The sequence below is a fragment of the Salvia splendens genome, chromosome 12, assembly GCF_004379255.2.
Source record: "Salvia splendens isolate huo1 chromosome 12, SspV2, whole genome shotgun sequence".
NCBI lineage: Eukaryota > Viridiplantae > Streptophyta > Magnoliopsida > Lamiales > Lamiaceae > Salvia > Salvia splendens.
Genome location: NC_056043.1, coordinates 19,317,161 through 19,338,916, shown reverse-complemented (window position 1 = coordinate 19,338,916; position 21,756 = coordinate 19,317,161). Strand labels below are relative to the sequence as shown.

General features: G+C 42.6%; 1 protein-coding gene across 1 annotated transcript; it reads left to right on the top strand.

Moving 5' to 3' along the window:
* The first annotated feature begins 73 nt into the window (after positions 1 to 73).
* LOC121757669 lies at positions 74 to 559 on the top strand. Its single transcript, XM_042153179.1, has one exon. It carries the CDS (start codon positions 74 to 76, stop codon positions 557 to 559), a length of 486 nt encoding a protein of 161 aa, XP_042009113.1.
* The last annotated feature ends 21,197 nt before the right edge of the window (positions 560 to 21,756 follow it).

The window sequence follows — 21,756 nt, the reverse complement described above, 5'->3', positions numbered from 1 at the left end:
TCATTGGAGGGGATGTTCGCCGTCGGTTGATTTCATGTCTTTCTCCCCCAGACACCGTGTTCTGCGGTCACTCATGGTCCTATGGCATCCTCCTGATGCCCCTTGGGTGAAGTTGAACACTAATGGTGCCTTCTCCATTTCAACACTGGAGGCGGGGAAGGGAGGATTGGTTCGTGGTTCAGATGGAGGCCTTCTATGGGCCTTCCGCTCTCCGATAGTTGCATCATCGAGCTTTGAAGCAGAGCTTTTGGCTCTTATTCGAGGTTTGGAGATGGCTATGGAGTTCTTTACACACATTTGGATTGAGCTGGACTCAGCGGCTCTGGTTATCTTATTGTCTTCTAGACAACTTGGCTCTGTGGATCTTAGACATCACATGGCTTTGATCCGGAGTATGATCGCTCAGCGACATGTTCGATTTTCACATATCTATAGAGAAGGGAACCGGGCGGCAGACTTTCTGGCTGGTAGGGGGGTCCAGACCCCTGCACTCACATACTACGACCCAATCTCTGCGCCTCGATACCTGAAGGCGCTAGTCAGGATGGACCAGCTGTGATATCCTAATTTTCGCTTCCGACGTAGAGATGGGGGTTGAACTTGTTCTCATGATGGTTATCTTTAGTTTATACTCGTTTCTTCCTTTTATTTATTTACTCCTTTTTCCCTCTCGATAGCATGGAGGATCCCGACTTGTGGGACCTCTGATTTGCAGCTTCATGTTCTTGTTTTGGATCTTAGTCACTTTTGGGCTAAGATCATGCTTTGAAACATTACATTTTGATCTTATTCACAGGTTGGAGGTCTGCCTAAACCTCCCGTCCACGAAGGGCGTCTTTTAAAAAAAAAACATATTTCCATCGAAAAAAAATATATTTCCGTTGAAACTTGGATATGCAATGCAAAAAGAGTATGAGATATGCAAAAGATAATACAATTCGCATAGGAGGCAAAAACTAGCCTCTACTTTCAAAAAATAATGTATCAACTAAAAACTCCCAAAAGGCAAAAAAACACACTCAAAAGACTATCTAATAAATGTCCAATTTTTGTCGGCAACAATTTTGAGAAGTTGCTTGTCTTCTTCAAAAGAAATTGATGGAAAAAGTTAGTAGAATATGGGTCATATTTTTATTTATTAGTTTTATAATTATATATGTATGGAATTAGTTAGTGAAATTTAGGGTCATATGCAAAAAAACAGTATTCCCTCCGTCCTGCTTAAGAGGACACATTTTTCTTTTTAGTTTGTTCCAAAGATGACACATTTCCTTTTTTGGAAACTTTCTTTCTTCAATTAATACACTCAACTACTTTTTCTCACTCTTATTAAAATATTCATCATTCTTTCTCTCTCTATTTTAATACTTACACCTACCTTTACTCTTTCCAATTAAACACTTTAATCAACAACTCCTAAAATCACGTGCTGGCCAAGAAGTGTTTCATCTTAACCGGGACGGAGGGAGTACAAGTGAAATGAAACATTTATTTACGAAAGGAGAAAAAACGACACATTTAATAGTGGAAGGAGTGAGTAATTACTTTCAACCAATACACATTTAATAGTGGAAGGAGTGAGTAATTACTTTCAACCTATACATATAGCTGCAATAAATTAGAAGGTAGGGTTAGCCGAAATCTTCCGTTACAAGCGTGCTTCTCCTTCAAGATGTGCAATCAGACAAAACCCCACGAATAAATCAAGGCTCTCGGGGTTCCATGCTTGCAGGTGGTGTTGAAATTAGTATCGCTATAATTTATTGCGTGAAACTTACATAGATATACTCTCTCCACCCCATTAAAACCGAGACATTTCCTTTTCCGTCTTTCTCATAAAAATAGCCCATTTTTATTTAAGAAAAGTTCTCATCAACTTATTACACATATATATATATCAATTTATTTACGACTTATGTATCAATTCAATATTAATAATAATGCGAGTCTCACTATCCACTAACACTACTTTTATTATCATTCTTTTTCTTTTTTTTTTTACTTTACATGAAACTATCATTCTTTTTCTTTTTTTACTTTACAATTCATGTATTTATTCTCGCACTGTTATAAATGTCCCAATTAAATTTCGGACAACTTTACAAACTTGTCTTTCAACCATACGACAAAAAATAATTTTTCACATCACATGCCCACGTTTCTAACAATATAATGAAGAAATGGGTAAAACCAAAGCCCAAAACTAAAAAAAAAACATTTTCAAACAAATTGGGTTACTGACTTCCGTGATAATCAAATTTTCGGCTTCTTTATACTATTAAAAAAAAAAACTAGAACTCTCCTTTTTTGTTTCTTATCTCACAAATTTTCTTAGAATGTTTCATTTTCTTTCCTTCTTAACTCTCGTTTTTCGTAGTATTTTATTTCTAGATTCTGGTATTTGAGTAAAATCTAATTAGAGTTTGTCAATTGCTTGATTTGTTGATATCCAGTTGGACTTGTTCATGCGGATATAGGGAGTATAAGACTGAGTATGTTACCTTCTTTACTTCAAACACCAAGTGCTTGGGTTCAAATGCCGATCCGTCAAAAATAAAGGCATTTCTGCCTCGGCACATCAGGCTGACCATAGCGATGAGTGCTAGTCTTCTAGCCTTGCGTATGATTGTCGCAACGCTTCGTTCCTTGATCATCCACTTGATGGCGCTCGGTATGGTGGTGATGTTCCTCCTCATTCCTAGCCACTTCTTGATCTCCTTCCAAACTGCCCAAGTCTTGTGGCATTTGAAGAAAAGGTGGTCCACGGACTCCATGTGCGCCATGCACAAGGGGCAGCGCTGATCGATGTTCTTGTAGCCAAGTCTGTCCCTCGTTGGAAGTCGTCCTCTGAGAGCTTGCCATGTAGTGAAGGAGTACTTTGGCGGGATAAATTCCTTCCACACGAATCTGTGCCACAGTCGCCGTTCACCTTTTGGCCTGAACCACTCGTACGCCTAGACCGCTCCCCTGCTCCCGTACCACTGTCCCAGCATCTTCTCCACTTCTCTTCTCGGCCGGTTAATAAGTAACTCGTCTCGGATTTCAAGCAGCCTCTTGAAGAGTGGTGAGTCCCGCGATCTTGCCGTCCATTCCCACAACGTCCTATTCTTGAGAAACTCACTATGTATCCATTTGATCCATAGGGAATCCTTCTTCACATGTATGTTCCACAGGTTCAGCGCAAGTAGAGCCTTGTTCCACGCCCCGAGGTCCCGAAAGCTGAGTCCCCCTTCATCCTTCGGTAGGCAGAGATCCTTCCAAGACACCGGGGGTGTAACACCCGTACTTTTAAGTACGAATCTAATTTATGAAATGAAATAATTGATAAAATTATTTCGAATACTATGCTTCTCGATAAATGTGATTTGGAAAATCGTATGGTTTATGTGTTTCATGTGAAAAAAAGAAACGTGCTTATTTTATTTAATTATGAACGATGGAAGACATGTTGAAGGTCTCGTTGAAAGAATGGCGACGAAATTGCTATTTTTAGCAAGACGACTGAAATACGTGGAAAGGAATATATTTTTCTATCTATGGATAACGGCGCGCGTAAATTGAGGAATGGTTGAAGGGATAGTATATTTGGAACAATACCAAATATAAACTATGCCGTTAAACGTACTTTAATTTTGGTTGTGAAGAACGAGATAACCAAAAATTATATAAAGACCCGTGAATTTTAATTAACGAAGGAAAATATGGAAAAAATAAAGTATGTATTTACTTGGGCTTCTCAAATTAAATTAGAGTCCAATAAGTACATAAAATGGCCTTGGGCCATAGCAATCAAAAGAACTAACAATTTGAATATTATATTAACTTGAGCTTCCAATTAAATTGAGCCCAACACCACTTAAATTAATTGGAGCCCAATACTTTTCCCAAGAATGTGGAACAAGCCCAACACCATTTCCTTCCTTCTCCCCTTCTTGGCCATTTCCTTTCTTCATAGAGACCTTCCATCTTTCCAACCTTCCACCTCTCTCATTTACTCCTACCACCAAAGGGCACACCATTTAAACATAACAATCTCTTCACTTCTCTAACACAATACACATTACACTTCAAACAAAGAATTTGAGAGAGAGGCCGAGAGATAGAGGAGCCGAAAGAGAGAGAAAGGAAGACCTTGCTACCATTTTGCTCACCCACCATTTTGGATGTATATTCCCTTCTCAATTCCTAAAGCATGATTTAGATAAGTAGTTATACATACATGTTGTTCCATAAATCATTCCATAACTTTTCCATAATCACCCAACCAACTCAACTTGTAAAACAAATCAAAGATCGCCGTTTGTAATCAACACTACGAAAGAACTTAACTTTATAATAATAACGCGTGTTGCGGGTTGAATCGGGGTCGTTCGGGGTGGTTTCGGAGAAGGGGAAGCCGCCGCCGGCGACGGGCAGCGGCAGACAGCCGCGCTCGACGTTCCCAAGTGCGGACAGCGGCTCCCGGCGCGACGGCGGTAGCTCCTCTTCCCCGTGACAGCAGCGGTGGCGTCGTGGCAGCAACGGCGTCGCGGCAACAGCAGCGTCACGGTGACGGCGACGACTCCAGCTCCCGGCAACTTCAGCTGCGACGGCGGGCAACTTCAGCAGAGACGGCGGGCGACTTCAGCGGCAGCGTCGTTGCTTTCACGGCAGGGACGGCTGCTCGTGGTTGCAGTCGACAGACAGAGAGAGAGAGTCGGGCAGAAAAGAGAAAAAGGGAAGAAGAAGTAGAGAGGGAGATAGGCGTGGGGGAATATGGAGAAATAAGGGAGTCTTGGGCTTGAATTATAATTGGGCCTTTGCTTTAAAAATGGGGCTAAATAAATGATAGATGTTTTATTTTATTTTTTTTAGTTGGGCCTCATTAAAAAAAATGGAGAAATAAGGTGGGTTGTCGGATAATTAAGTTGGACTCGAATATAAAATGTTTTGGGCTAGTGGAATAAATCTTTTGGCCAATAATTAATTGTGGGGAGTTACTTAATTAATTCTTGATTAATGCCAAGGATGAATAAATTATGTCAAGTCCGAAATAATTAAAGGAAAGAAATTGGTGAAAGTGAGTTAAGCACTTAATCAAAATTTTGGGATTAAATCCTATATCATGGAGGAAAATTATGAGGAGTCAATAAGCGTAAACGGCCGACCGGCGTCGCCCGCGAAGCCTTGGGCGGCCGAGGAATAATCGAAAATGCACGAAAACCGAAAAAGAGAATTAAAAGATTTTAATTGGTGTGCATGCATTCTAAATACCTTCGTTACCGAGAATTTGTATGAATGTTATGTGTTTTCCGAAAAGGTGGTTCGCACGCACGCTAAAAGTCGGAACGAGGAACTTTTTACGAAATTCCTAAGCTTTTGAGGTGGGCTTTATTACTTAAAGTTTTTTATTTGAAATTGATATGTTTATGGTGAAATAAGGGAGGTTTTAAATAGTATGTCATGCCGTATTTTATGTTTTGAATTGCCTATCTGATTGTCTACTAGACTAATGTTCTACTAGACTTTGATGGTTAACGAATTCAGGTCTAACTAGGGTCTCAACCCTACTTAGGCTAGTGCACTGGTGGGGATCGTGAGCCGTCCTCTAGGTCGGCCGGTCCAGTGATCGAGATTGTGGCCACATTCTCGTTTCACATGATGGTTCAGATATGGTATATGATGGATGATGATGTTTGTCCGCGCGGACACTATTTTAAGGAATGATTTTAGTATTTCTCGGCCCTTTTAAAGTAAAACCCGAGTTTCACTCAATGATGGCTTGACATAACTTAAGCGATAAATGTATTTCGGGCATGAGTTCACTGGGTGCATCAAGTACTCAGCCCCTGCATATGTTTTCCATATGTGCAGGTTGAGCAAGGACGGGAGGCGGAGGATGTTGAGCAATGATTCCAGAATTGTATTCAATAACTGTTCCGGTTACTGTCGTGTCTTCATACATAGTAGTAGGCAAACTCTCAATTGCTTCCGCTACTCTACGTTTTAAGAATTTCTTTTATTTCATTTGGATTGTCAAGCTATGTCATTCATGTTATGTACTTTCGGGATTTGAAACTTTGAATTGATAATGGAATTTCGCCTTTTGATCAACATGTTGTACCCCTTGATTGTTTTTCCCCTTCTTCTCCGCTTCTTAATTCCCCCACTAGTCGCGATCCACTGTGCTTTCTATCCTTAGGAAGTGCGGTCGTGACAGAATGGTATCAGAGCAATTTTTCCTTCCGCTCTGGACCGAGAGTCGTTTATTCAATCTAGTCTAGACTCGTTTCGCTAGACTAAAAGAGTATTCATTGAAGGCTCAACATTCCGTCTCGCCGCGCTCAACAAGAAAGAAGGTAAAATGTTTTGAATAAGGCACGTTGGATGTGATGATGAATGGAATATGTTTGTGATGTAGAATTCAGAGGCCTTAAAGGTAGGCTAATCTATTATGCGAATTTCTTCGTTTGATGACGATACAAGTATTGATGGAACGAATGGGACGCGAATTCCAAGGGATGATGAGATGACGAGATAAGGATAACCTTGTGAAGCGCGGCTAACGCTAGATCGAAAGATCGATGAAATTGCAGATTGCTACTTTCAAAAATACGAAACATCTATCCTTAGATGATACCTAAAAAAAAAGAAAAAAAAAGAATTGTTATGACTTTTCCTTATGGAAATCGACAGGTATGCACGGTAGCACGTATGACGTTCTCTACGCGTTTTATCTTTCTCTACCTTGCTTTATTCTTTTTCTGCGACTGGTTGCTAAGGGAACTTACTTTCATGTAGATGGCGATCATGATCCACGCACCGCTAAGGGGGAGGTACGTCAAGAATGGCTGCGGGCGGTGGAAATGTATCGCAGGTTCGAGAGGAACGAGAGGGCCCCTTTGATATCTTATGTCGCAGACTACTTGACACTATGGCGGGATGCTCATGGCTGTGGAGTGAGGCACATTAAGGGGATTAAGAGGTTGATTGATGGACTACCGGCGCCTTGGAATAGGTGGGCCGACGAGGCTTCACGGTCATACATTTGACATAAGCTCCCCGACTATAGTATGCAAGGAGACATGCATGGTTTTGTGAAGGTCCTCTTGGAAGCCCTGGTCGATGCTCGTGACGGACCGCCACCCTATGCCCCACCTAGGAAGGAGACATCCTCATCGAGTCGCAGCCCCTACAGCGGGGGGTCGGTACGAGGGTGAGACGCCGCAACCAAACTTCCCCAAGAGGAGTAGGCTTGGGATGCGCACCTCCGCACCTCCCGCGACAGAAGTTCTTGTGGTCGATAAGCATATTGACGTCGCTACTTATGTGAGGGAGAACGATGAGGAAGAGGAGGAGGATCCTATGGAGGATGAGGATGACCTCGAAGAAGAGCCCCTTGGAAGGGAGGTTGAGGTTGAAAGTGAGGAAGGGGCGAATTATGAGAGAGCTCCCGAGGAGTAGTGTTCCTTTTACTGTTTTGCTAGCTTTGAATGTTTTATTTTGACGAACTATGTAACGTTTTCTTTTGCCGTTTTGTTTTCCTTCTTTTGTTGCAAAGACCTTGTGGAAACACGTACTTGCTTGGTTTTAAGTTAATAAAGTTTCCCGTTGTTTTATCGTTGTGTTCGTTTTACCTTGCTATGAATGGGAAAGTTTGTGAAATCACTTTTGGAATGGTTGTGTGGTGTGGTGATGGTAAAATCGGACTTTTGGTACTAACGCTTGTGTTGAACAGAATGCTTCCCCGACGTGCAGCCGTTCACCACGAGAATGAGGCAAGCAACGAGACCCAAAGCAGTGTGGGTCCTGAAGGACAACCACCACCACCACCGCCACAGCCAGAACGGAACATCGAGAAGGAGTTTCGAAAGGAACGTCCTCCCGTGTTCGATGGAATGGGAGATCCAACTAAGGCCGAGACCTGGATTCGGGCCATAGAACGCATCTTTAAGTTCTTAAGATGTACCGACCAGGAGCGCCTGTCGTGCGTGACCTACCAGCTTACCGGGTCCGCCGAATTTTGGTGGGAGACTAAGCAGCGGACAATGACGCAAGAGCAATTAGACACCCTGACGTGGGAAGACTTTAAGGAGGAACTGTATGACAAATACATTCCAAAGAGCTACCGCAAGGCAAAGGAGGCCGAATTCTATAACTTAAAGCAAGGGCGGATGACAGTGACAGAATATGACCGTGCCCTATGTGACATGTCTCGATACGCACCGGAGCAGGTAAATACTGACGAGAAGATGGCAGAAAAGTTCTATGCCGGTCTGAGGCACGAAATCAGGATGGCTTTAGCATGCCGTGGAAGGCTCTCGTATGCCGAGTCGTTGTCTCGTGCATTGGACGTGGAGGAAGCAATGCCACGGGAATTTCCGAGACAAGAGAAAGTGGGACGGGAACCGCGAACCCTTTGACAACAAGAGGTTCCAGGGTACCCCAAACTCTGCCCGGGGAAAAGGGAAGGAAGCTACTCCATACCAAAGTGGAGAGTACCGTCAGAGAGCACCTCCCTGCGCCAAGTGCCAGAAGAACCACATGGGGGAGTGCAGAGTCGGGACGAATGTATGCTATAAGTGTGGTGGAGTTGGACACTTCGCCAAGGAGTGCCCGAGCAATGGTAACGCTGGAGTTGGGGGAACACCAAACGGGCCTCGAGGGAATCCTACACCACCTCAGCAGCCGCAGCAGCGTCGCCAACCATATCCCACTCAAGCTAGGGCCTATGCTTTGGGACGCAAGCAGGCTAAAGCCCCACAGGGAGATCCAAAACAAGATAATCTGGTAGGTATGGGAACACTACTTGACATGCCTGTTGTTGTTCTGTTTGATACGGGTGCGTCGCACTCCTTTATATCGCACTCCTTCGTGAATGCTTTAAGACTTCCTGTTGATGAACTTGAACATAAGATGAACGTGAACTCACCGGTAGGAGGCCTTATAGACCTTTCACAATCTTGCTCGAACATAGAATTTATGATGGGAGAACTTAACTTAGTGGCTCACAACCTACATGTTGACATTATTCTGGGGATGGACTGGCTAGCTGAAAACTATGCCACTATTCGATGCCAAGAGAGACAAATCTCGTTACAAACCCTGGGGAAGGAGCCCTCTACTTTCCACGGGATTTCGATGAATCAGCGGACTTGTGTGATATCGGCACTTCAAGCAACTACGATGATTAGAAAGGGGCATCCTGCCTATCTCGTTTACCTGGAAGGACTTGACAAGAAAGAAAGAAAAGTTGAAGATGTGGCGGTAGTACGTGAGTTCCCCGACGTGTTTCCCGACACGTTGCCAGGCCCTCTGCCTGATCGACAATTGGAGTTTACTATCGATCTGGAACCAGGAGCCGCACCAGTATCGAAGGCACCTTATAGGATGGTGCCGAAAGAGTTGGAAGAACTCAAAATCCAGCTACAAGAACTACTAGACTTGGGTTTTATCAGACCCAGTGTATCGCCGTGGGGAGCACCTGTGCTGTTTGTGAAGAAGAAAGACGGAACACTGAGAATGTGCATAGACTACCGGGAATTGAACAAATTAACTCTCAAGAACAAGTATCCCCTGCCGAGAATAGATGACCTGTTTGACCAACTCAGGGGAGCAGGAGTATTTTCAAAAATGGATTTAAGGTCGGGATATCACCAGCTGAGGGTACGAAGGGAGGACATACCCAAGACGACATTCCGAACGAGGTATGGGCATTATGAGTTTGTAGTAATGCCGTTTGGACTGACAAATGCACCTGCAGTATTTATGGACTTAATGAATCGAGTATTCCATCCATACTTGGACAAGTTCGTCCTGGTGTTCATAGATGATGTATTGGTTTACTCGAAGAACGAAAAAGAACATGAGGAGCACCTAAAGATCACGTTGGAAACACTAAGAACAGAGAAGTTGTACGCCAAGTTCAGTAAGTGTGATTTCTGGCTAAAGGAAGTGAATTTTCTGGGGCATATTGTGACGGCAGAAGGGATTCGAGTCGACCCTGCAAAGGTGGAGGCCGTACAACAGTGGAAGGCGCCAAAGACCCCAAACGAGATTCGGAGTTTCCTTGGACTGACAGGATACTACCGGAGATTTATTGAAGGATTTTCTAAAATCGCAAGGCCGATGACTCAACAACTGAAGAAGGGGACCAAGGTCAATTAGACACAGGAGTGTGAGGCTAGTTTCCAGTTGTTGAAGGAGAAGTTGACCACCGCACCTATTCTAGCCGTGCCGGAACCAGGAGTAGACTATGTGGTTTACACGGATGCGTCAAAGGTTGGACTGGGGTGTGTTTTGATGCAGAACGGTAAGGTGATTGCCTATGCTTCGCGTCAATTGAAGCCACACGAGCTGAACTACCCTACTCATGACCTGGAATTAGCGGCCGTTGTGCACGCATTGAAGATTTGGAGACACCATCTCTATGGAGTTCGGTGTGAGATTTTTACCGACCACAAGAGCCTGAAATACTTCTTTGAACAGAAAGACTTGAATATGAGGCAACGCAGATGGCTCGAGCTAGTCAAGGATTATGACTGTGGCATTAACTATCATCCGGGCAAAGCAAACGTAGTGGCAGATGCTTTGAGCCGGAATGCTCAACCGCAGTTGGCTACCTTTCTCACTCAAGAAGTGGAGTTGATTCGCGAATTCAGCAAAATGCGATTGGAAGTAGTGAGAGCTCCGGAGACCGTGAAAGGAAAGATCGCCACCTTGGTAGTGGTATCTGATCTGCGAACAAGGATAATAGAAGGACAACGAAATGATGAAAATTTAGAGAAGGCTCGACGGAAGGTGAGGAAGGGCGAGCAAGAGAAATTTCGAGAGGAGATTGATAATGCTCTCACTTATGAAGGGAGACTTTGTGTGCCAGACGACGAAGGACTTCGAAATGAAATTTTGACCGAGGCACACGAGACTCCATACACCGCTCATCCTGGAAGTACGAAGATGTACCAGGACTTGAAGGGATCATTATGGTGGGATGGAATGAAGAGGGACATAGCTTCGTTTGTGGAAAGATGTCAACAGGTAAAAGCTTTACATCAACGACCCTATGGGAAACTGCAACCGTTGGAAATCCCCGAGTGGAAATGGGAACATATCGCCATGGATTTTGTGACGGGATTACCAAAGACCCGGCAAGGGAATACAGCCATTTAGGTAATCATAGACCGCCTCACCAAGAGTGCACATTTTATACCTATCCCTATAACTCATGGATCCGACAAACTGGCCCGGATTTATGTGAAAGAAATCATTCGGCTACATGGGGTGCCAGTAACAATCACGTCAAACCGAGATACAAGGTTCACTTCAAGGTTTTGGATAAGTCTACAACGAGAGCTTGGTACTCGATTAAATTTTAGTACTGCTTTCCATCCACAAACCGATGGACAGTCCGAGAGAATGATTCAAACTCTCGAGGACATGTTGAGAGCCGTGGTTCTCGATAGAGGAGAAAATTGGGAAGTTGTACTACCGTTGATCGAGTTTGCCTATAACAACAGTTTCCAGGCGACAATAAATATGGCCCCATATGAAGCATTGTATGGGAGGAAGTGTAGATCACCACTCTACAGGGATGAGGTTGGTGAAAGAAGAGTACTCGGGCCAGATTCAGTCGAGGAGATGATTGAGAATGTGCGACAAATTCGACAAAGGATAAAAGAAGCTCAAGACCGACAGAAGTCATATGCTGATATCCGGCGTACAGATTTACGGTTCAATACGGGAGATAAGGGGTTCTTGAAAGTATCTCCGTCGAAGGGGATAACGAGGTTTGGTGTAAAGGGGAAGTTGAAGCCACAATACGTAGGGCCTTATGAAATTCTTGAGAAGGTGGGACCCGTAGCGTATAGGTTGGCACTACCACCGAGTTTTGGGACTGTGCATAATGTCTTCCATGTGTCACAATTAAGAAAGTACGTGTTCGATCCCAAACACGTGGTTCATCAAGAGGAAATGATTTTGAATCCCGACTTGAGTTATGAGGAGAAGCCCGAAGCTATTGTGGACAGGAAAGTGCAAGAGTTGAGAAATAAATCGATCGCGTCCGTGAATGTACTTTGGAAACACCATGGCCACGAGGAGGCTACTTGAGAACTCGAGGATAATATGAAAGAGAAATACCCAGAGTTGTTCGTTAGAAATGAGTAAATTTCGGGACAAAATTTCTGTTAAGGTGGGTAGAATGTAACACCCGTACTTTTATGTACGAATCTAATTTATGAAACGAAATAATTGATAAAATTATTTCGAATACTATGCTTCTCGATAAATGTGATTTGGGAAATCGTATGGTTTATGTGTTTCATGTGAAAAAAAGAAACGTGCTTATTTTATTTAATTATGAACGATGGGAGACATGTTGAAGGTCTCGTTGAAAGAATGACGACGAAATTGCTATTTTTAGCAAGATGACTGAAATACGTGGAAAGGAATATATTTTTCTATATATGGATAACGACGCGCGTAAATCGAGGAATGGTTGAAGGGATAGTATATTTGGAACAATACCAAATATAAACTATGCCGTTAAACGTACTTTAATTTTGGTTGTGAAGAACGAGATAACCAAAAATTATATAAAGACCCGTGAATTTTAATTAACGAAGAAAAATATGGAAAAAATAAAGTATGTATTTACTTGGACTTCTCAAATTAAATTAGAGTCCAATAAGTACATAAAATGGCCTTGGGCCATAGCAATCAAAAGAACTAACAATTTGAATATTATATTAACTTGAGCTTCCAATTAAATTTAGCCCAACACCACTTAAATTAATTGGAGCCCAATACTTTTCCCAAGAATGTGGAACAAGCCCAACACCATTTCCTTCCTTCTCCCCTTCTTGGTCATTTCCTTTCTTCATGGAGACCTTCCATCTTTCCAACCTTCCACCTCTCTCATTTACTCCTACCACCAAAGGGCACACCATTTAAACATAACAATCTCTTCACTTCTCTAACACAATACACATTACACTTCAAACAAAGAATTTGAGAGAGAGGCCGAGAGATAGAGGAGCCGAAAGAGAGAGAAAGGAAGACCTTGCTACCATTTTGCTCACCCACCATTTTGGATGTATATTCCCTTCTCAATTCCTAAAGCATGATTTAGATAAGTAGTTATACATACATGTTGTTCCATAAATCATTCCATAACTTTTCCATAATCACCCAACCAACTCAACTTGTAAAACAAATCAAAGATCGCCGTTTGTAATCAACACTACGAAAGAACTTAACTTTATAATAATAACGCGTGTTGCGGGTTGAATCGGGGTCGTTCGGGGTGGTTTCGGAGAAGGGGAAGCCGCCGCCGGCGACGGGCAGCGGCGGACAGCCACGCTCGACGTTCCCAGGTGCGGGCAGCGGCTCCCGGCTCGACGGCGGTAGCTCCTCTTCCCCGTGACAGTAGCGGTGGCGTCGTGGCAGCAACGGCGTCGCGGCAGCAGCAGCGTCACGGTGAAGGCGACGACTCCAGCCCCCGGCGACTTCAGCTACGACGGCGGGCAACTTCAGCAGAGACGGCGGGCGACTTCAGCGGAAGCGTCGTTGCTTTCACGGCAGGGGCGGCTGCTCGTGGTTGCAGTCGACAGACAGAGAGAGAGAGTCAGGCAGAAGAGAGAAAAAGGGAAGAAGAAGTAGAGAGGGATATAGGCGTGGGGGAATATGGAGAAATAAGAGAGTCTTGGGCTTGAATTATAGTTGGGCCTTTGCTTTAAAAATGGGGCTAAATAAATTGATAGATGTTTTATTTTATTTATTTTTAGTAGGGCCTCGTTAAAAAAAATTGGAGAAATAAGGTGGGTTGTCGGATAATTAAGTTGGACTCGAATATAAAATGTTTTGGGCTAGTGGAATAAATCTTTTGGCCAATAATTAATTGTGGGGAGTTACTTAATTAATTCTTGATTAATGCCAAGGATGAATAAATTATGTCAAGTCCGAAATAATTAAAGGAAAGAAATTGGTGAAAGTGAGTTAAGCACTTAATCAAAATTTTGGGATTAAATCCTATATCATGGAGGAAAATTATGAGGAGTCAATAAGCGTAAACGGCCGACCGGCGTCGCCCGCGACGCCTTGGGCGGCCGACGAATAATCGAAAATGCATGAAAACCGAGAAAGAGAATTAAAAGATTATAATTGGAGTGCATGCATTCTAAATACATTCGTTACCGAGAATTTATATGAATGTTATGTGTTTTCCAAAAAGGTGGTTCGCACGCACGCTAAAAGTCGGAACGAGAAACTTTTTACGGAATTCCTAAGATTTTGAGGTGGGCTTTATTACTTAAATTTTTTTATTTGAAATTGATATGTTTATGGTGAAATAAGGGAGGTTTTAAATAGTATGTCATGCCGTATTTTATGTTTTGAATTGCCTATTTGATTGTCTACTAGAATAATGTTCTACTAGACTTTGATGGTTAACGAATTCGGGTCTAACTAGGGTCTCAACCCTACTTAGGCTAGTGCACTGGTGGGGATCGTGAGCCGTCCTCTAGGTCGGCCGGTCCAGTGATCGAGATTGTGGCCACATTCTCGTTTCACATGATGGTTCAGATATGGTATATGACGGATGATGATGTTTGTCCGCGCGGACACTATTTTAAGGAATGATTTTAGTGTTTCTCGGCCCTTTTAAAGTAAAACCCGAGTTTCACTCAATGATGGCTTGACATAACTTAAGCGATAAATATATTTCGGGCATGAGTTCACTGGGTGCATCAAGTACTCAGCCCCTGCATATGTTTTCCCTATGTGCAGGTTGAGCAAGGACGAGAGGCGGAGGATGTTGAGAAATGATTCCAGAATTGTATTCAATAACTGTTCCGGTTACTATCGTGTCTTCATACATAGTAGTAGCCAAACTCTCAATTGCTTCCGCTACTCTACGTTTTAAGAATTTCTTTTATTTCCTTTGGATTGTCAAACTATGTCATTCATGTTATGTACTTTCGGGATTTGAAACTTTGAATTGATAATGGAATTTCACCTTTTGATCTACATGTTGTACCCCTTGATTGTTTTCCCCCTTCTTCCCCGCTTCTTAATTCCCCCACTAGTCGCGATCCACCGTGCTTTCTATCCTTAGGAAGTGCGGTCGTGACAGAGGGTATTTCGTACCCCAAAGGAACTCACGGCTGATAGAGATGATCCGGTCCCTCACGTTCGTTGGCAGGGGGAAGACTTGTACCCAGTAGCACTCGACTCCCTGCAAAACAGAGCGCATAAGTTCAGATTTACCGGCATATGAAAGAAATCCATTTAAGATGGATTCTCCTTGTAATGCCGAGACCTAGATTCTCAAGAATTTTGAAATAAATACTAGAATTCATTAAAAAGAAAAGAAAGAGTATTCATAGCTTTGAGCATACAGAACACAATAGTTAGTATATCGAGCTAAGCATGAATGACAGATGTTGATAAAAAAAATGAAAGAGCATTTGTTTATTTCTTGAGTAAAAGAAATACAAGATTTCAGAATTTCAAGCTAATAAATTGCAAAATCTTGAAAAGTAATACAAACCAAATAACTATTACATGTTAAAGAAAAGAGAGATTTCAAGTAGAATTACTCGATTACATTATAGAGAGAAAAAGGAAAGAGTAAACTAGCGTTGGGCCCCTTCAGCACGGGCTTGCGGCCCAGATCTTTTCGATGGGCCGATGGGCCGAACTAGAGGGGCTGCAGCCAGAGGAAATAGGTCTCCCTTGTCCCTGCTAACCGCACACAAAATGGAATTTAAGTGCATGAGATAAAAGATAAACTAGCACCCTACATGAAGAAGGAATGAGTTGACTTACCTTCCCAAAGAAAAGAGAAGAGCTTGGTCAAAAGGAGCAAGTCCAGCCAACGGAATTTACACCTCAGTGGCTGCACTCTGCAAGGCTGAATCCCTGCGGCTTGTACTTCATTTATACCTGCCATGGTCCAGAAATCAGCTACCCAAATGCCTGCTCTTGTTGTGCACCTACCAAAAGGAGACAAAACCCATGAATGAGCTAGGGTACAAGGCAGCACAAAGCACCAAATTCGGTTATGGCATCAGAATGAGCTAGGGTACAAGGCAGCACAAGGCAGCTCACGAGTACACCCTGCGATTTTGCTGTAGAGGAAACAACCAATCCAGTCCATCAAGGACTACTTTTCAGCCAAGTACATCAGCTTTTCTTAGGCTTTCAGTTAGGCAACGAGTATAAATAGGCCTCAGCCTCTTCCTCCCTTCCCCATCAGCACAAATCAATCGTAATACAGTAAGGCATAGAGTGAGAGGGACCGAGGCAGCGAGAGGGAGTAAAGGGGATCAAAGCCGACAGTAAGGAACAACAAGATACGTAGCAGCGAAGGTAAAACCTCCTTCGAATTCATTTTAAACCCATGTCATCATGTAAGCATTTAAAGTATGTTAGACCAACACCATGCATATTGAGGCAGAATGATAGAGTAAGAAGAAGTAGTACAACTTCCACACACCCCTGCCATTAAAACATAGGAAGTAAGAGCTCAGTAACGGAGCTATCAGATACCAACAATTTCTCAGAAACCAACAAGGATTTAACCAATGTTTTGGCCGACCATAAACATGCCTCAAATCAGAACCCTAGTGCTACTAGATCACATACAACTTCAATAGAACGAAATAGGTAATAGAAAATGGAGATTTAGCTCTAAGGAAGAATGCGGCGGAGGTTGCGCCCATTTGGGACGCTGGCGAACCATGACGCCGAGAGCTGGAGCCGTCACTGTGAGCAGCCAGCGGCGATATCGGAGGCACCAGCTGCAGAGAGAGAGAGAAGTCTCGAAGAGGAACCGTCCGACATTTGAGGCCAAGGTGCCGATAAGATTTGAGTCCGAGCTCGAATTGGAGGGATGAAGAAGGTCGACGTCTCCCTCCATTGACGCAAGCGCACGGCGGCTGACAGCAGAATCCCCGACGACCGGTATGGCGGCGAGGTTCGCCGCGGATAGGAGATGCAGACAGGGTTCGATTCTCCACTACTGGGGAGGGGTTTAATTCCTTCTGGGAATATTCGAAGGAGTAGAGTAGCTCCGTCGCGCCATCGCGACTGAGGTTCAGAGACGGTGAATGGCGGTCCGGCGGTGGTGATTGACACCGAGTCACGGATCGAAGGTTAGGGTTGAGAGTGAAATTGGGGAATTTTGCTGGATTGTGAAATGAGAGCCGATGGTGTAGAGGGAGTATAACTCTAGATTGGGCCAGCCCTTTTGGGCCATAGTAATATGAGTTGGGCCACTGCCCATTTTATTTAAGTTGGGTTACCAGAAATTTTTAGACATTTGGGCCTTGCCACTAGTAAATTGATCTGAGCCCTATTTCTCATAATTGATGGACTAAAATAATTAGTTTTGGTGGGCCATAATTCGAAATAAATTAGGCATGCATTCATGCAAGAGAAATAATTACTTAAAGTCTGATTTAAGTATATTAATTTTATAAAGGAACATCGTCACTTGACGAGTAATCTCAGGACAAGGAAAGCACCAGTTTTGCAAGAGTTTAAGCAATTGAGGTGGGCTTTTCTTTCAGAAATGTGATTTATGTGAAAAAGTATGAATATTTTGAATGCGTTGTCATGCCATGTTTTGTTTATGATTCCCTATGTTGGCTATGCCAAGCAAGTTAAATCGAATTCGGGTCCCAGTAGGGCCGCAAACCCTACTCGGACTAGTGTACACATAGGGACCGTGTGCTAGCGCCAGGTTGGCCGGTTCGGTGATCGTGGAATGTGGCCACATTCCCGGTTCACACAGATTAGATATAGTGTATCATCAGAAGTTTTAGTGTCATGGAAGTGTTTTCAGAAAATCCCCACGTTCACTCAGCTTGGCTGACAACTAAAAGAGAAAATGTTTTCGGCATGAGCCCACTGAGTGCATCAAGTACTCAGCCCTGCATATTGTTTTCCTTAATGTGCAGGTTGATCGATGTCAAAGCCGAGGAGGTGTTGGGACAGAAGATTGAATAAGTAGAAAGATAGCTGATGTAGTATGTCTTCATACATATTACATTCGTCTTGGTACTCTTCCGTTGCGTAAATTTAGAACTTGCTTTTAGTAAAGACAATTGTCCCACAATTACTCTGATTCAGTATGATTTGTACCCTCAACACCTTTCAGACAATGTTTCCCTTGACTTAAGCATCTTATGATGAGTTGAGACAGTTTTAGTAAGATTTAGTCGTGATATAACTACACTTTCTTTGACTAGGAAGATGTGGTCGTGACAGAGTAGTATTAGAGCACCTTTCTTTCGCTCTGACCCAAGAATCTTCCTTCTAAGCCTCAGTCCAGAATAATAGTACTAGGCTAGGAAGTGTTTAGAATGATAAGCACAAGATCCCAGTGGTCAACGCCCGCTCGACACGATCAACTGCAGTAGAAACAGGGGTCGACGCCCGCTCGTCCAGAAAAGAATTTTCAAAAAAGAAAAATATTTTTCCATTCGAGAAGGAAAATAAATTTTATAATATTTTAAGAAAAGAAAAAGTATTTTCACAGCCCTATATGGGAACGAAAGTGTTTGTTTGAAATGTTTGCGTGATGCAACGTAATAGCTGATACTTTGCATGAGATATGCTTAATGTATCTGGGATTCATTTTCACAGAGCTTGACAGAAATGTATAGCTGTCATGTGGGACTATGTATGCGAACCTAGAGTGCTTTAGAAAGTACCTTAGGTAAGACATACGTAACCAAGAACTAGCAGAATGAGAATTTGTTACCGCTTTCGAGGGCGATGAGACTAACTGAACCCATCAGTTAGGGAGAAAGTAACAACGAAACAGGAAGTACCATTGTACGACCTATAGACAGCAATGGAAGGAAATCCATTCCTTTGAGCACACAGATAGTATATACCTATATATACTAGACGATGAACCAAGAAGTTCCTAATTTCTTTATTAAGGCCAAGTCATAACGAAAATAGTGTGCCTTCAATCCTGTTCGGGAGATGCATCCCTGCACGAAAAGAGATCAAACCCGCGATCTAGTAAAGTAATCTAATCTGGCGTAACAGGCCCCAGTGGCTACGTGACCCAGAAACGATACTTATAGCATGCTGTGAAGCACGATGGAGAATGCAATGTCTTACAAGAATCAACGTTCTAAGTTATCGAGAACGATATGAAAGTATGACCTCCAGCTGCGGTTATCGGTTTAACAGCACGAGAAACCCCATCTTGGAATGTATGGTTTCCTAGAACGCGTTTATCACGTCAGAGCTCTACAAGAACAAACAAAGAAGTGTCACATAACTAGAACCGATTATTATAATCAATAGTACTTACTAGGATTCCCAATGAGATTCCTTCTAAGAGTCCTTTCAAAGGACAATACCCCGTCTATTCAGACTTTAGTTTGACTCGCAAGTAACATGTCAGTATTCCTTTTTCTATGCGAGATTTGACTCACTTCCAGTTTATGGACTGCAGTCCTTTGACTCGTCGTTCATAAAGAGTAAAAATTTGACTGTGCGAGCTCCGGTCATAAACATTAAATTCTAAAAATGTTTATATCTGTGACCTTTAGAATAAGCTTATTCTTCAGACATTCTCTAAACCTCCTGGACAACGATGTCATGTCGTCTATTAATACTTTCGATTGACTCACGCCACTTTCATTCCTTTCACGAAAGTGGTGACTCAGTTTCAGTTCCCAAATTTGGGATACTCTTATGTTTCAAGCATCGTTATTTGTTGTTGTCTCCCTTGAGCCACAATATTGGGGATCTATATCCCAATTTCTTGGACCTATGCAATGAAATTTCATTCTTACGACGCTTACGTTGTGATCTCCAGAATGATCACGACAGTTAAACATTTTCCTCAGGGAATTTCATGTGGTGCTAGAACCTTTGTTCACCTCCCCATTTTGAAACCGTGTTGTAGCAATATTTTCCCTACAAAGGTGAAATTATTCTATCTCGGTTCCAGTACATGTATTATTCCTAGTCTCAGAATTTTTCTGCAGCTTGAAGTTAAGGCAAGCATATTGCACTTTTCCCTAACGAGCTTGGCCTAACTGATTTTTCTGAATAGTTCATTTCAGTGAGTGCCCTTAATGAACCTATGAAATCATTGATGTGATTTTGTTATTCCACATCAGGATGTCTTTGAAACATGATCAATGTTCCTTTAGTGCAATCACCTACGTTTCTAATTTTTTTCGCGGCTGATCATCTTAGGCGGTGACATGTTTGAACCACTATCCTTGATGCTCAGATCCTTTCAGTTTAATTGGACAACTGTACTGTCCTATTTGGCAGCTTACTATGGAAATTTATAGTTAATTCATTTCCATCCAGTTTTCATGACCTATCTCATGATTCTTTCTAGCTCTCACCAAGGGTGAGCCTCAACTTCTATGGGTTTATCTGAAACCAGTTGAGCTACGTAGTTCTTTGAATGAGCTCAGTACTTGCCTTCAAGGTCGATTATCGACAAAAATTCATATGAGTTGAACAAGAGATGTTATTCTTGTCCAGTTGGGTATTCAGGAGCCATTCAGATTTTCAGTCATACTTCTTCTGTTGTGATATCATTTCTTATCCACATTAAGACTATTAGATTAATCTTCGAGTTCTTGACACAAGGCTAGCAGGACAGACCCAGTCTTAATCCCTTTCAGAAACGCATGACAAATACGTCTCTATTGAGACACGTGCAGAAAATGATGCACCAGCCAGAAGCGTCGCATAACCTACAGCACAAAGCGTTAAATATTTCACATCTACGTACCACTTGTAACAAGCTGGTAGAAAAATTGAATATTACGTTATGTAGAGAAGTAACTAGCCTTGAGTAGAGAAATATCAAGAAATATATGTGGATTAACTGACATCCGATGACGTAAAAGATCTATATAACTGCTTGATCGATCGAAATGCTTATTCCGAGTAGGATAAGTAAGCCACAAGAACAAAGACTCAATCATGGTTATGCAATGAAAGCCATGAAGAAAATGCGAGTACATACGTAACATATGTTTGACGAAACAAATCTCATCAGCAAGAGGGATTCGTCTGAGAGGTGGCCAGGAAAAGCTAAAGCTGGAGAGACAGTCAGGAAAGAGGAACGCGTTATAGCATCGCTACCCTCACCATCCCTACTATGAAAGGAAGAATCAGAATTCTTCTTTAAAGAGTTATCGCAAGAGAACCGATATAGAGCCCTATAATATAAGAGCAAGGGCAGACGTTAGCAATAAAACGCGACGAAGTATTCTAAGATATGCCACGCCCCAATTAAGCGGCTCAGAAAGGAGCTGTCGATAGAGTTTGGTGTTAATCTAGACACGAGATCTAGATCACTTTGGAAAGTCATGCTTGATTATTTCACCAGGAATCGCTCAGACGAACCTAAAGGGCATGGAGACAGTAGCGTTGGAGAAAGAAGCCAACACCTCCGCATACACTGATCCAGTATCGAAGGATTAACGCAAATAGAACAAAGTCTGTGCTAAATCATGACAAAAGAATCGTGGTAAGCATAAAAGCATCTTGGAATCGGTGAAAATAGACTACCTCAGCTAAGCGAGAGGTTACGAGGTCAATATACAAGCTCAATGACTACGATTATGATCAGTGCAAGCAGTAGAGAAACTCAATATCTGACGATGAAATCTAAGATTAGAGATTGCTTCATCAGCCAGACGAAATAAATTACTAAATGAATGACTTGAATAAATCATATTATCTCAGTCACCATATAGAATGGCGCTTAAGGAATAAGAA

Coding starts and splice junctions, on each gene's coding strand:
- LOC121757669 (XM_042153179.1), top strand. CDS start 74: ATGGTCCTATGGCATCCTCCTGATGCCCCTTGGGTGAAGTTGAACACT.